This window comes from Odontomachus brunneus, unplaced genomic scaffold (genome assembly GCF_010583005.1).
Source record: "Odontomachus brunneus isolate Ranch 3 - 2012 unplaced genomic scaffold, Obru_v1 Obru_scaffold_023, whole genome shotgun sequence".
NCBI classification, from domain to species: Eukaryota; Metazoa; Arthropoda; class Insecta; order Hymenoptera; family Formicidae; genus Odontomachus; species Odontomachus brunneus.
The window spans coordinates 171,805-187,580 of NW_022639473.1; the positions used below are offsets into that span (position 1 = coordinate 171,805).

General features: G+C 48.7%; 1 protein-coding gene across 4 annotated transcripts in view; it reads right to left on the minus strand.

Moving 5' to 3' along the window:
• Positions 1-15,776, minus strand: part of LOC116842279 (discoidin domain-containing receptor 2-like) — a 216,709-nt gene that overhangs the window by 55,766 nt on the left and 145,167 nt on the right. For all 4 annotated transcript variants that reach the window (XR_004377701.1, XM_032811239.1, XM_032811241.1 and 1 more), the window contains 2 exons: positions 11,442-11,673; positions 1,996-2,448 (listed from right to left, as the gene is read on the minus strand). Coding sequence is in view for 3 of the 4 variants with exons in the window: in XM_032811239.1 (XP_032667130.1) it covers positions 1,996-2,448; positions 11,442-11,673 (685 nt within the window). In the remaining variant the exon portion in view is untranslated. The remainder of the gene's footprint in view (positions 1-1,995; positions 2,449-11,441; positions 11,674-15,776) is intronic.

Below are 15,776 nucleotides of genomic sequence, written 5' to 3' on the forward strand. Positions count from 1 at the left end.
TTTATAAGCGTGCTCTTGTCAATCGACGTCTCGGCACAGCGCGACAGGTTCGTTTCGTAATATCTCCCGCGCCCGGAGATAAATGTCGATCCTGAACTAGAGGCAGTTTTCTCGCGCCACGGCCCGCTTCTCGTTCCCGGCGCGGACGCTTTTCTTATTTCGCGCTGCAACGTATAATTAACCGGAATCATTTTTCGCGCAACCGGCGCAATTCAGAAATCCAATTTAGCCGGAGCCGATCGAACGAGTCCCCGCTGCGATTCGCGCGAGCCACCCCTCCCCGTCCCTCCCTCCCTCTCCTCTTCTTCGGATCAGCTCGTTAAGTTTTTTTCGCCAAGTGCCGGCGACCTTTCTCGAAATTACGCTTTTCCTCCATCATTGCCGCCACCATCGCCACCACCATCGCCACCACCACCATCATCACTATCGTGTCACGAGTACATCTACGTGCCGAATTATCTTATTAAAATACATCTCACTGCGCGTGCCGTTAGCCGAGTGTTCAGCGAGCCATTATGTAAACACTCGGGCGTAAAAAGACCGTGAGGGAGGGACGGAAAAATTTTCCACGGAAAAACTGACGTCTCCGGCAAAGAGCCGCGACCGCCGCCGCCGCCGCTTGGAGCGAAACGTGGTTCCAGCGAGTCGCGAGTCGTTTCCTTTTTCTCCTTCCGTCCGTTTCAGCCGAAGCCAGGGGCTAACCGTTGTTGCGCCTCGTTACCCATCCTACGTCCGACCTTGACTCCGACGTGAAAACTGGATTTCATGCCGTACACCGCCGCCTCCTCTTTCGTCTCCTCCTTCTTCATCACCCCAACCCTGGTTTTTTCTTCCTCCTTCTCCTTTTTCTCGTTTCTTTCTGTCCCTATCTCTTTCTCTCTTTTTTTTTTTCGTTATTCTCCGGGTGTGGATTAAAGGCTGGCGGAGGATCTTCTCGCGCGCGCGCTCGCACATTTCGCCGCGACTGTCTCTCTTTCCTTTTTGCGCCTCTTTCGTCTGTCCCCTTTCTCCTCCACCTCCACCTCTCCCTCGGCCTCTCGTCCAGGCCAGCTACTTTATTCAGCAGCCGTTTCGTTCTCACCGGCGTGTCACTGCGCCGCGAGGCATTCCAATTTCCTCTCTGTACCCTACGCGTATCCGTTTACAGTTTTTCCCCGTTTATTATCGCGCGAATACGCGTGGCGGATGCGCGTTACCCCGAGACCAGGTCGAATTCGCAGCTGGGGGATGAATGTAAGACGCGCGAGGATGAACGCGACGGCCGTGGTGCACAAATCTCGTGGAAAGATCGACCTTCCGTCAGAAATCGAACTCATAGGTGTACTAACTACTTCAGTAATATTCAGCAACTCGCCAGTGTACGTAGTTGTAAAAGTCTCGAAGAGATGCATGGTCGCATGAAATTAAGGATTTGCAAAAGTTCATCGGATCGTCGATGATTTCATTATCTAAAAACTTACTCATTTTACAGACATGAAGTCAAACATTTATCTTCTATTAAAAATGGTAGAAAGGGGTGGATAAGGAGTGACAAGTACTCTGAACATTTCAATGTCTTGTAAGTATTAATCTCTTAAGAACCACAATTATTGCATGAACATTTTGTATCAGTCTGTTCATTTCTTAAAGGTCCCACATTAGTATTAGAATTAACAAAGGAAACTGAAAACTTAGAAGAATCCAAAAATCAATTTTTTACTTTACTATTTTATACATTATGAGAGCTTTTATATATCTTATTGAAAGCATAAGTATAATTGGAAGTAAAATGCTGAAAATGCAAAAATGAAATTACATATGAGTCAAGTGATTTTATTCAGTGAGAAGAGAAACGTGCCATAAATGGGACACTTTCGTGCTAAAACCCGACCAACTTTTGCAAGTTCCCGTTATACGTGACGATCCAATTCTACGTGTCCTCCGCGTTACAAACGCCTCTGAATCGAATGTCTCCCGTGCTCGGACGAGCGTGAAACGCCAAGCCGGCCCCCTTACCTGCACGTCCTTGGTGAACTGATTGTTGCAGTAGATATGGACGGCCGAGAACTCGCGCACGTGATCGAACTCGAATTTGATCTCGAGCGGGTGGCCGGACTTGGTATCGTTCTTCCAGCCGACCCAGCCCTGACCTTTCTCGTCGTAATAGCCCATCTTGAAGTTGTCCGGCCCGTTCTTGCCGTCCGTCAGTTGTCCCAGACCGCGCAGTAGCTGTCCGTCCCAATAACCGTCGTAAGTCACGTCGAAGAACTCCCAATTGTTGCGCTTGTCACCTTGCGGCATCGAATACGAGACGATGCCGTCGTTCCATGGGCAACCGTAGAGCTCGACGCGCATGCAAACGGTACGACGGTGGTAGCTGTAGGGTAGGAAACGAATTTTGGTCGCCAATATCGGTGGCTGCAGTTCGTGCTTCGATTCCAGGTAGGTGTTGCTATTACCTTCGATCACCTGGGCGAACAGAATATACAAACAGAAAAGTTAGTATCGTCGTCGTATGTTATCAGATACTTAATATTACCAGTTAGATTTGTACTTAATTCTCAGTCAGATTACCTAATATTATCATATATTAGGCATTCTCCCGACGCAAAACCTCTCTCTTTCTCTCGTCTCTTTGGTCCAAAATAATAGATGAGCACCGCTAACTGCTATTAGGACATAACCGCGTCTCATTAAGTCACATATAAGATACAATCACAAGTATATGTATTTAAAACTTTTTTTTAAGTTACCTCTTAAATATTAAATTTAAAATATTAGTAATTTTGGCTAATAATAGCTAATCTCGATAAAAGACATGTACATTTCGAATTATATTTCTTCGCCGTACTGTGAAATGTTTCTTTTCGTATCATATACTAGGCAGAGATAATCAAATTTACTATTTCCATATTTGCAATATAGTTGCAATCTGTCGCGACACAACTGACAAACTTCGCAGCTAAATTCAAATTGGAATCTAACTGTCTCGCCTGAGACAAGTTCCAAGCGACAACTATTGATTAATATTCGTCCCCCTCTTCTTCCCCCTCCCTCCCGAATTCTAATGAATACCCGAGAGCTGAATTTGTTCACGTCGACGTTTCGGCAGAAGGAGAGTCTAGACTTTCGCGGACGATTTTACCTTATCATATCCGACGGAGACACGCGTAACGGATCGTGATTGGCAGAAGGAAGTGTAACGTCGCGCTTATACCGTCCACGGGGCACGTCGCGCCGATCTGTCAATGAATAAATAGACGCGCAGCGCTGCGCTCGTGCTCCGTCCTAACCCATTCCGTTCCACGACATCGGGCCTCAACGTCTGGGATGAATCAGCGTTCGTATAACATCTTGACCCTTGCCTCATTTACGGACATTCAGCCGGCGAATGTCGGCGAGATAGCGGAAATTTTTCGTCGACCCGTTAATATAAATTGCGCCACGGCGCGAGCGTGCCGCGTGTGATTTCAGACTTGCTCTCTCGCTCTCTCTTTTTCTCTAAAAATCTACTCCCTCTCTCTCTCTCTTTCTCCCTCGCATAGAACAAGGCTCGTTCTATTCGATCGGTCGGGCGCGCGAGGGACGGTCGAAACGCACATATCGCCGGGGAGAATCGGGAATTTCTCGGACGACGGCGTCGCTCGTCGAGGGAGGAGAGGCCCTTCGGAACAAAGGACCTCTTATTTTCCACTTATGAACTCGCCAGCGCCTCTCGACTCGACGCTGTGCGCGTGAGCGGGCGCGAGAGATTCTCACGTATGGTCGGTGTTACGTGACCGTGTAACTATCGCCGTCGTGATCCCGACAGGTGCGAACGCTCTTCTCTTCTCTCTATTTCACGCTTCTCTCCTCTCTCTCTCTCTCACTCTCGCATGCTTCCTCCGCACACTCCCTATCTCGCTCTGTTACCTGTTACAGGTACACTCGTCGAGCGTGAACCGGCGCGTTCGTTGCGCGCCGTGATCCCGTCGTGCAACGCGATTTTAATCGATCTAATACGCTTAATCGAGTTCCCGTTGCGATTAGATTTCATTGCGGACGGAATAGTCGGCTTCTGGGAAGCCAGCGGGTGTCGGTGGACGTGAAATACATGCGGTAAGGCAAACACGGTGTCTACTATTTCACCCATTAAAAGCATTATAATTATTTCATTTTTAAGGGATTTGGGCCTATTCATTTATGAAAAGTCTGAAATTAGTATTAGGACTTATTGGAGGCGTAAATTGGAATTAGATGTGAAAAACATAAAAAGAATTATAAATTTATTTGATTTAGTCAAAAAGAAGCATCTCATAAATGAGATGCTGGCCGTTAATGGATTCAGTAAAATATACAAAACTGAAGGCGAGTTGAACGGCGAGTCTTCTAGTCCCGTTGGGTATTCATTTTCCTACGAGGCAGCGACTATTTTCGCTTCCCCCGCTTCTGCGCGCACCTCCCGCCAGCCGGCAACGAGTTGACTTACGATCGCGATGGGAAACACGTTTAAAGATGATTCTCGCGACCGCGCGAACCGGCACGTTCCGCACCGGGTGGCGCGGTAATTGGGGCCCCGGTAGCTGACACCGTTTTATTTGCGCCGCGACACCGGTGCCCGATGTTTAGCACATCGGAACCGAGGTCGGTACCGAGGCGTCGAGCCGGGGCAAATACAATGAGCCGGCACGTGAGAAATTTTCTGCCGGGCGACGGAACCACCACCGTCGTGGGCGTTTCCGGAGGTTGACAGTTACGTGTATTGCTTCGCAGAGTGTACGTAATAGCTTCCTGTCTCTTTTCTCTCACTCTCTCTTTCTCTCTCTCTCCGATGATTGCGCTCGGAAGAGTACGAACCATTTTTACGCGCCACAGAGCGAGAAGGGGTTGAGACTTGTACATGTTAATGGGACGCGAATTAGCCCCGTAGAATACTGCGCGGGCAATAAGTATTAATTACCACACAGAAAGAAATGCGTGAAGAATTCTTTTTCTATTGGCGTATTTTAGTAATTTTCACGTAAGAGAATACGGGAGAAAATGAATTTTGTGCTTGACAATCCGCACGAATTTTCCGGACAATCCAATGCTACGAAGAAAGGAACGCGCGAAAAATTCTCTCTCTTCTGATGTACTTTAGCCATTTGGATTACATCGAGATATATGTGTCGTAATTTCCTCACGATTTCCGCGTCGTGTTAATTTACTGTGGGACAGAGCTCGTGTGAAATATCAATTATTAAACGAACAAGAACTGCGGAAGAGACGATTGTGCCACACGCGAGAGATTCATCTCGCCCCCTCCTTCGCGGGTGACGGCCGTGTGTGCATTGAGATATATCGCGATATCGTAATTTCCCCGTAACATGTGTTCCGTGGTTTTTCCCCCGCAGGTCGAACACATTGCCGCGGAGCGTTTTGCTCGTATTGAAAAATTGTCACGTTGTTAAATTATTCATCCCACCTTGCTGCCCTTAAACTGATGTTCGAGTGCGGAGAGAATGTGAGAGAGAGAGAGAGAGAGAGAGAGAGAGAGAGAGAGAGAGAGACGCGTCGTATGTTTCTTATTACACACGCCGCGCTTATATCGCGATACGCGTCCTTATTTTGCATACCGGCTCTCGTTTATCGGATTCGTCGCATGGCTCAACTATTCCACCTTTTTTTTACGGCGGTGACTCACGATTCGGCGCGCGACCCTTCCCGCTCTCCTCGAGAACGCGATTCCCAAAAGATCCGTGAGCGGAGAAAACGAGGAACAGGAGGAGGAGGAGGCGGTGGAAGAGAAGGAGGCAAATTACGACGGCATTTACGAGCCGTTGAGACGCGCGCCAGGAAAAATAAGTAATCTCGATATTTATCTTCGCGCCCACGCTCGTCGCGTCGCGCAGGTCGGTCGAAGCTTGTCGCCGCGCTTTGCCCCGAGGCTTCCCTGACATTCTCCGCCACGTGTTGTTCGCCGAGGGCACAGGCCCGTCGAACGGTCCCCTCGAATTAGCCCCCCGATTGCTGCCGTTACTCGTCGCGAAGGCGAATTCCTACGAGCAGCGTGGCCTGATGAGACCCTAAGCACCCGCGAGGGGTGTGGCGGGTGCACCAACGCCCATTTTATGTTAATGTTTGTGGCGGAGTCGGATCTCTGAGTGATGGTGGTGCGCTACCGTCGAGCCTGTGGAGACAGGGAACGACTCAGAGGCGGCGTTGATGGCCGCGTGTCGTCGCGGAGGATCTTACGGCTTAATTTAAATGGAAATGCCCGGTGGGTGGTCGCCGAAGGCATCGCGCGCGGATTTGCGCGTTATCCTGGCGTGATTTGCGTAGGAATTATCGATACCTGTCGCGCTGAAAGATCGCTATCTTTCAGTCTGGCTGTCGGCAGGCGCGAAGCAAAAGCAGGATAGAGAGAGAGAGGGAGGGGTCATCGCGTGTCTTCGTGATAATTTCCGTCTGACGCTTTTATTGGACGATTCGATTGGCTTCTAGGTCGTTAAATTTAATAACCGTAGGCCGCGGGCGTTTAGAGTTTATCGGCCGTAAAAAATAGGCGATGACACGCGCGCCGCACGGTTTCCAGCGCCGTCGTGGACGACGGCGTCCGCGGCGGATCGGGTTGTTAAGAAAGATTATGCGTCGGATAAGCCGAGTGTCGTTGTGTAATTAAGCGAGGGACAGCCGCGCGGCCCAGCGGGAGGAAGAGACACAAATTTCTGCGGGTTTATCCCTACCCGAGCGGCGCGCGTTCTGGGTGGGCCCTTCTCGTTCTGTCGAGCAGGTACCCGTGCTTCGTGGCTACGACCAAATTATACCGGGACGCCGTCGCGAATGTCGCGGGAGATGAAGAATATTTTGCGGATACTTGACTCGTGTCGCGTGTGTGTTGTTATTCTCTCTTTTACATCGGCGGTTCCTCTCTCTTTCTTTTTTTCAACAAGATACCACGTCGCTTGTAAATTCCCGGCCGGAATGTCCGCGCTGTGAATCAGTGTGCGAAAATAGTTGCCGCGCGTAATTTCTTCATGCGGGACGACGCGCTTCAGAACGCTCTCTTTTGCGTGGAAACGACGTGAGCTCGGAGCGATAAAGTGGTTAAATTTTTAATTCACCAGACAATTTTTTTAGAGACGGTGTGTGACTCTAGAAAGTAATTTCAGAGCTGGAAATGTTTTAAAAAGTTATTACAGAAAGGAGAGTTTTTTAATTAGAGCTAAATTCTCGACATTTTTCGCACTTTATGCCTTCTAAAAATCTAAGAAGGAGAGTGATTATCGTACGTCTGATCGCAGTCGGAACTCAAGTCGGAAAGGTCCGTTTCAGAAAGAGTAATTTCAAAATTAAAGTTGAAGTTCTTTGTGTCTTAAACTCTTCGACATTTTAACTCGCTTTGCAAAAGCGGGAGACTAATTGTTGGGATGTTCCGCTCGATAATTCGCCTAATCGCAGCCAGAACTGGAACTTCCGGCCGCCATGGCGGTACCAGCAGCGGTCTCCGGCTTTTCAGTATCGCCGAACGGCAATTCGAAGTGCTAAAACGCGCCATACGGACGAGCTGCGGCTTTTCATTAAACACATATCTCGACATCGGTATAAATATTCGCCTCCCCAAGTAGGAATTTACTACTGGCATCAAAATGGCCCAGTACTGATTTATGGTAAACGTTACTGGCATAGTACCAGATGCCAGTACGGGTTTAGTATTGGCGTGATACCGGGATGATAGAAAAGGGCCAGTATCGGAAAACAGTACTGTCACAGTACCGAAAATCAGTACTGTACCAATATAAAAAAAGTATTGATTCCTAGCACTGGGGAAGTATCTATTCCCAGTACTAGACCAATATCGATTCCTAGTAATTTTTATTATTTGTACAATTGTTAATATCACAACTATATAGAAAGAAAGATCAGATCATGGCCAGGGTTGCTCTCATACCTATACAGGCCTATTTTTAATAGTCATATGAGGAAAAAAACCTCCGGCGGCGGCTGGAATCGAACTCGAGTCTTCCGCTTGTTAGGCAAGCGTTCTTATCATTGAGCTATCTGAGGTTTCGCGTTAGTGACTTTTTCCGTTTTCCCATAAAAGATATTGGTATCGTCCGTTTTTCGGCTGGCCCAATATTCTCCATTAGCAGATTGTATACGATTTTTACTTAGGTATCCGGTACTGATTCTACGAACAGGGCCAGTACCAATAATACAGCTTTTTTAATACTGGGCCAGTACCGAAAGAGACAAACATTTTTCGGTAATGCCCCAATATACATACAATACGACTATCCAGTACCTAACCTTAATACAGAGCCAATACTAATAATACAGCTTTTTTATATTAGGTCCAGTACTGAGCCAGTACCAAAATCGGATCCGCTTTTCGGTATCGACCCAGTATCGGGCCATTTTTCCGTATTGGCGAAACGTATACGATTCCTACTCGGGTCGGTATCCGGCTGAAAGTAGCACAAGTCGTGTTCGACCGTCGCGGGGGAGTACTCGGATAGAAATGTCGCCGCTGATGGTACACATGGTAGCAGCCGCCGCCACGTATCGAGGAGAATATATTCGCGAGGGCGAATCTTCCTTGGCAGAGTTGTGCATGCAAACGCGCGGCAGTTCCTCCGGCTTCGACCTTCGCGTCTCGGGCGTTCGTTGCCGAAGGAGTCGCGTATTTCAGACCAGGTACACCGCACGTGTGTATGTAGGTGAGGGCGGCTCGGAATCGTCCGAGCCGCGTGCACGCTACGACCTTCCCTTCCCTCATTTTATTGATCCGCCCTCCTGTACAAATAAGCCCGCGTAGCACCACCCTCGCCTCGGCCGCACCGGCTGAGGAAAGTTGGCCTGCGACCCGGCTCTACGACGACGACGATGACGACGACGACGACGACGACGACGACGACAAGCGGACGCCGCTCGTCCCTCTTTCCTTTCGTCGCTTCCGCGAAATCGATGACACTCCGAACCGCGAGTGAGAGCGACTAAGCAGCGTTTATTATTGTTCCGGAGTGCACTCTCCGTTTTACGACATGATTACCAAGATTTTGCTCGATAGAGTGCAAATATTGCGCGACTAAGCATCGCCTCGTTTGGCTCACGTTTGAAAGCGCAAATTAAAACCAAATCAGTGCTGAAAATAAATAGGAGAAGAGAGAGAGAGAGAGAGAGAGAAAATCGCGAAATCTAACTGTAATTAGACGAATCGAGCAAAGCACTGCGATAATTAGTCTACCGCTTTTGCAAAGCGAGTTGAAATATCAAAGAATTCTAAGGTATAAAAGACTTCAAGTTTTGAAATTCCTCTTCCTGAAACCGACATTTCCGACTCTGACTGCGACGAAACGTGTCATTGAGTGAAATTTCCGCGGAACGCAAATATTGTGGTTAAATCAACACCTCGTTTGACTTACCGTTAAAAATGCAAATTAAGACCTTGATTCCTCAATGTTGAGGAAAGAGAACAGAGAAAGAGAGAGGGAGAATTATCCGTGAGAGTTGCGTGTTTCCGCGTGCCAAGGCGGGAGTAGACGTGCGCGTGTGAGGGTGTTGAGTTAAATCAGCAAACGCGGTTGCGAATGACTTTATGAGACGGGCGAGTAGACCCGCGCGCGCGCGCGCGTGTTCTCGGACATTTCCTGCGTTTCGACGCGCGGTATGTCGCTTAATTCGGCGAGTTTACGGATCGTGGAGATTTACGGGAATCGCATTGCGTCGAGGAGCGTGTCGCCTCGGGGCGAAGAGCTGTTTTGACTTCGCGCGAATTCAGTAACCGAAGAGAGAGAGAGAGAGAGAGAGAGAGAGAAAGAGAGACGCGCGTCGCGTCGCGACGAACGAACTCGCGGTGAATAAATCGCGGCGAGCCGCGTTTTCGTCGGGCGAGTAAATCCCGGCGCTGAGCGTGTGATTATCGTAGCGGGTGATGCTAATTAAAGGACTCGCGGGGGTTCACGATAAACGGTATGGGTATATCCGCGCGTGAATTACGTCATGTGCGTTGGCCGTGCTCTTTCTCTCCCTTTCTCTCATTCTTGCATTTGAGCCAGGTACCTCTCTTTCTCTCTCTTTCTGCCCCCCTCTCTCTCCCTCGAGCCGAGCACGCCGCGTATTACATCGGAGATTTACGTCTTGTTAACGTCACGCTTTAGTTACTACTCGTGGTCGCTCCGCGGACTCGCGGACACCGCTACAAATCATTCGCAATAATCCGCGTGCGCGACCGCCCGTCCGCTTTATGCGTATCGCCCGCGACTAAATTTAACCGCGTGGCTTCGTCTATACGTGGCCTGCGTCTCGCGGCGAGTCAGCTCGGCGAGATGTCTCTCTATGACCGAATATCTATAGAAGAGAGAAAGAGAGACAGAGGGAGAGACAGAGGGAGAGAAAGAGAGACAGGGAGAGAGAGAGATAGAGAGAAGGAGACAAGATAGATAGATGGATTTATTTAACCCTTAGGGCGAGACCCTTTGAGGTACACAGTATTATGATACAATGTGGTGAAATTGCACGTGAATCTCCTGAGTACACTGATACATATAATAAAGAAATTGAATGCAGTATTGTGTATGGAGAGAGAGAAAGAGAAAGATAGATAGATGCGTCTCAAAGCTTAGTCCTTTAAAAACGCTCACAAAGAATGAATAAATATGATGATAAGAAGTAATGAAATTCTGATATGACAAGTAATTACAAGAAGCAGCAAAAAGTTTGCAAGAAAAGGTTAAGGATACTCAGAGAAAATAGTAGTGGCAACTATATAGGTGATAATTATACGAGTTTTATATGTAGGATTAATGTACACGATTTAATAAATTATTTCATAATTATAATTAAAACTGAATGATGATTGCACTGAGAGAAAAATTGTCTAAAAGCTGAAAAATATTTATTCGCTGGATATTGATAACATAACTACTTAAATATAAATACTTTTATTTAAATAAAATAAGTAATTGCTTTCTTAAAAAGTTCCGGTTTTAAGAAAATATTTTAAGAAAACACTAAGAAAAAAATACGTGAAAATTTTTATTTAATTTTTACTTCTCTAAGTGTGTACAATTATCCGTGTCTTTCCTCTTGTGGGTGTAGATAAACAAACATATCGGTGCAAGAAGCAAATAACTATACCAACTATACCAACAAAACGGAAAGAGAGAGAGAGAGAGAGAGAGAGAGCAAGGAAGAAAGACGAAGTGGTCGGCAGATTGTGCATGTTCGATAAATTTCGCGAACTTTTCAACACTCGTGCTCGACAAATCTCCGCACACTTTGACCCACTACCTCGCGCGATCTATAATCGCGGCGTTCCGCACCGTTGCATTATTTCGAGACACGCTACTGACCCCGATCGCTCCTTCTGTCATATCCCGTAATCGCTCCCTGATAACAGCGACCCCGATAAACGGAGGTTCGTGCAACGTCATTATATTACGTATACTCGCGCAAAGACGCCGCTTCGACGACGATTTCGACGGAGACTCGCTCACACTGACCTCTTCACCGCTAAAGTCCCGGTAGCGCACCCATTTCCCCAGCTTCGGCCGCCAGTACTCGAGCAGGTACGCCTCGGAGAACTCGGCGCCTTGGCCGTTACCGAAGCGGCCCTGAGTGCCGGTCGCGGTGATCATGTGCACCGTGTGGAGATCGATTTCCAGCCACTCGCGCGGCTCCGTCGTGATCTGCTGCTTCGGACACCAGGCACCGCCGTGGCTCTCCTGCTTGAGTCTGGAAAGATAAACATTTGCCTTGGGATTACGGACCTTTTATTTTCTCTTTGCCGCTTTCTTAACGCGCGCACCACGGTCGCCGAAGGGTGCCAAAGAGAAGGGGAGAGAAAAACGCAAGGTCTCTCCTCCGGGGGGAAATCCTCTCTCGCCGGAGGAGGAAAATGGTCGCCGATCGCGTGATGCTTTTATGGATTCATACATTTTTAGTCGCCATGTAAATTCGAGGGGTTTACCATATTTCGATTCGCAATACTCCCCGTTTATAGTTCTGCGCGGGACGAGCGCGAGTATGTACAGTTTACACAAATACATACACATACATGTGCACGAGTGTACACGGTATCTTGGAATTATGTAAACATCCCCGCATACGAGATGAACGGGGGAATATAGCGCGCGAATGCGGCTTCGTAACACGAGAGACGACAACGTCGACATTGTGTCTCGGAACGTCGCCCTTGGGACCCGCGACGACGCGGCAAGAATTCGCGGCCGCGAGTCCGAGTCCGATAAGGAGAGAGAATGAGAGAGGGAGACCGTTATCGCCCTCGTACGGACGTTCCAGCGAGCGGAAACGTGGCGTGGTCGCTCAAAGGAAATCATATAAATACGTGATCGGCCGCGTGTCTGACGGATAACCGTCAGCCCGACGGCGCGCGATACGGGGTGAAATTATAATTTATCGATCGCGCCGAGGCCCCGGATGACATGAATTAAAGATGAGCCGGTAGCACCGTCGCGAGAACCATCGCGACGAAGCCACTTCGTGCCGGCTAATAATTGTATTCGCGTATACCTTTCGCTAGCACGTCTGCGACGTCAAAAACCTCTTCCATTCTCTCTCTTTCTCTCTCTCTCTCTCTCTCTCTCGCGTCTTTTCGCTATTTCTTTCCCTTTCGCAGTCCGCGACACGGCCGTGAAATATACCGCGCGTCGAGTTGCCGCGAACGATTCCACGGCTCGTAAAGCAAGTCGACGAGTCGGCGAATCTGTTTCTCGAGCTGCGATTATATTCTGACTGTATCTGCTTTTCTGATTCTCAAACTGTGAAGCAATCCCTTACAAAAGCTTCCCAAGATAAAAGCGTAAATACCGATTGGAATGCTATTTTTTTTCAATCATTAACTTACACTTACAGTCCTTAGACATCTATATAATTCGTAGACTTCCCAATTAGAATCTACCAGTTTTTGGAGAAAACATAGATGAATTAGATTCAATTAGATTTCAGAAAATTTTTTATGCGGGACCAGAATCCATTAATTATTTTAGAGAGTCGAATTGAATTCCAGCTAGATCCCAAGAAATTTTCTATGTTATACACGATGCTCATATAAGAAAACCAAAACTAGTCACCTGGATTTGAAATTTCTTTGGATTTATCGACGTGTTAATCGAGCAAATGTTCGTGGAATGTCTCGCGAATAACACGCCTGCGCAAAGACGACGTGAATGTTCTCGTCGCGGGCCCGTTATTAACCGCGAGAAGGGTTTATGAGGGGCTCGTTTCTTCTTTGGGGAATCTGAGGGGGCAAGTTGCGACCAGACTATTTCGCACAAAACAAGACGGGAATGAGTGTTCGTCGAAGAAAAATTCGAGGAGCGAAAGAAGAAAAAGAGAATGAAAGAGAATGGAAGCGAGAGAGAGAGAGAGAGAGAGAGAGAGAGAGAGAGAGAGAGAGAGAGAGAGAAAGAAAGAGAGACATAGCGAACAGAAGGGGGGGTAGTTGTAGACGCGGGTGGCGCGGCTGCCAAATGAATCCGCCGACGAGACTCGTATACGCGCCCGGCAAAAATGTTCTCGCGCAATAAAGAGGTGAGCTACCGAGCTCTCTGAAGTGTCAGAACTTTAAGTGTTGCTTTGACGTGGGGAGGGCAGTAAAAGCGGCCGACCGGAGGGCGGAGAGTATTCGCCTCCGCCCTGTCTCTGTGAGAGGGCGCCTTCTGACGCGGTTTGGCAACCAGAAGAGAGAGAGAAAGAGAGAAGAAGAAAAAGCGAGAGAGGTAGAGAAGAGACACGTTGAAACAGCGTGAGAGAACGAGCAGAGACGCGGCAGAAGGAGAGGCAAAAAGGGAAAGAGCGAGAGAAAAGCGGCACATACGTTCACGTGCAAAAGAGAGTCCCGAAACGAGCACGGACGCGGCGAATAGGAGAGCGAGCGAGCGAGCGAGCGAGCTGGAGGAGAAGAAAGAGAGGGAGAGAGACGAGTAATATCCACCATCGCGAGAGATCATAACTCATAGCCCATTAAGAGGCCTCGAACTGCCCGGGCTGCCACTTTGATACAGTCTGGGGCATCAAAGACATTCCGCGCGCACGGCGCAGCCAGTGCGCCCCGGGTCCGCGATAAATCTCGGGACGGACGATTACGCCGACTTGAAGCCGCGAGAGCTGCCACGTCGGCGGAATCGGAGCGCGTCCTCGGACGGGATCGAGGGGCCGATTATCGAGAGGAATGGTTCGTCGAACGAGAGGGATCGCGCGCGTCGCCCCTCCGACCCCGCCAAATGATCCGCGAGCTTCGCCGTTATCGAGGTGAGTGGGGTCCTCTCTCTCTCTCTCTCTCTCTCTCTCTCTCTCTCTCTCTCTCTAGAGTCTCGATCGTCGATCGAGTTACTCCTCTTTCCCTCTGGAAGACGTTTCTCAGTCTGAACGACTGTTTACACGACGGTTCCTGATTTCTGTGCCGACATTTTAGCAATTATTATCACGGTGATTGCGTTAGATTACACGGGATGATCAAATTCTATTGAGTTACTTGATAAGTTCGTAGCGTTTTTGGTATTTGAGAAGTTCTATTTGAAGAAAAATGAACAGCAATGTGTACTCGCCTCTCCCTCTTCCCCCCCATTGTGGTTCACAACATTTTCTTAATATTCAGCAAGTTTTTCTGCACCGTTCTTGTGAAGAAGTAGGTATATCTGGTTAGAAACCCACACACGCTGTATCGAGCAGCAGCGTTTCAGGGTAAACGGATAGGCAAATAGGTTATTCACCGGGAAGCCCGCAACATCGCGAAGCCTCGGCGGTGCCGTCGAAGACGACGAGTCTGGTCGGTCCGCCGCGTACGCGATAACACGACCTCATCGTTGCATCGAAGGGACTCTCGCGCGCGACGTGGTACTCTATTGTGTCTTCCGCCACACACACCCACACACATACGTAGAAGTTTCCACCCCCGATCCGACTATGCGACCTCAGCACCTTGGCGCGGCTCAATGCGCCGCGATTAATTTTACGCGATTAATTTCTTTCGCCGGCCACGTTCGCACGCCTTGATGATTGATTAATGCCGACGGCTCGATTGAGATACGTTCCGCGCGGAATATCGAAAATTCACGCAGGTTAATGCCGCAGAATTTCAATTATGGGCGAGAAAGGGCGGCACTGGCGTCTTTCGCGAGCGCGCGAGACTTCATTAGCACGGTAGGTGGTCCTGGCGATTCCTCCTCATGTTTGGACATCCGTTCCACCGTCGCCCGCGTCGTTTCCTTATTCCCCTCCGCCCGTCCCCTACTCGTCCCCGTTTCGTCTCGTGTTTGTCTCGGCGGAACGGTAATTAGTTGACACGCGTAATCAAAGGAGTATGCGACGAATATGCGTGCGTCAACCACGAAAATGTCTATGGGGTCTCCGGAGCGGCCGATACAAATGGTACCGCATGCGGGATCCCGAGGACGCGTCATTAATCCTCATCGCGTGGCTCGAAGGCCGAATTAGACGTCCGGCGGTTTAGTGGGGCGTGATTAATACATGGGACGACTGCTCGAACTCTCCCGATCGTCCGGACTATCTCTCTCTCTCTCTTGAGAGGATCGACAGAATGACGGACGTGTCGTCCGTACGACCCATCGAATCGTCGTCCTAAGCTAGTTGATGACATATCGTTCCACGAAGCCGATGACTCCACTTGGTTGGCTCGCCATCGCTTCCGCTGGAATGTCAATATCTTAAATAGTCCCATCGAAAGCGAGTTATGAGCGGACGTTCGTATCGAGAAGTTCGCCACCCGGCTTCGTGGTTAAGACGTTGCACACCGCATATATATATATATATATATATATATATATATATATATATATATATATATATATATATAT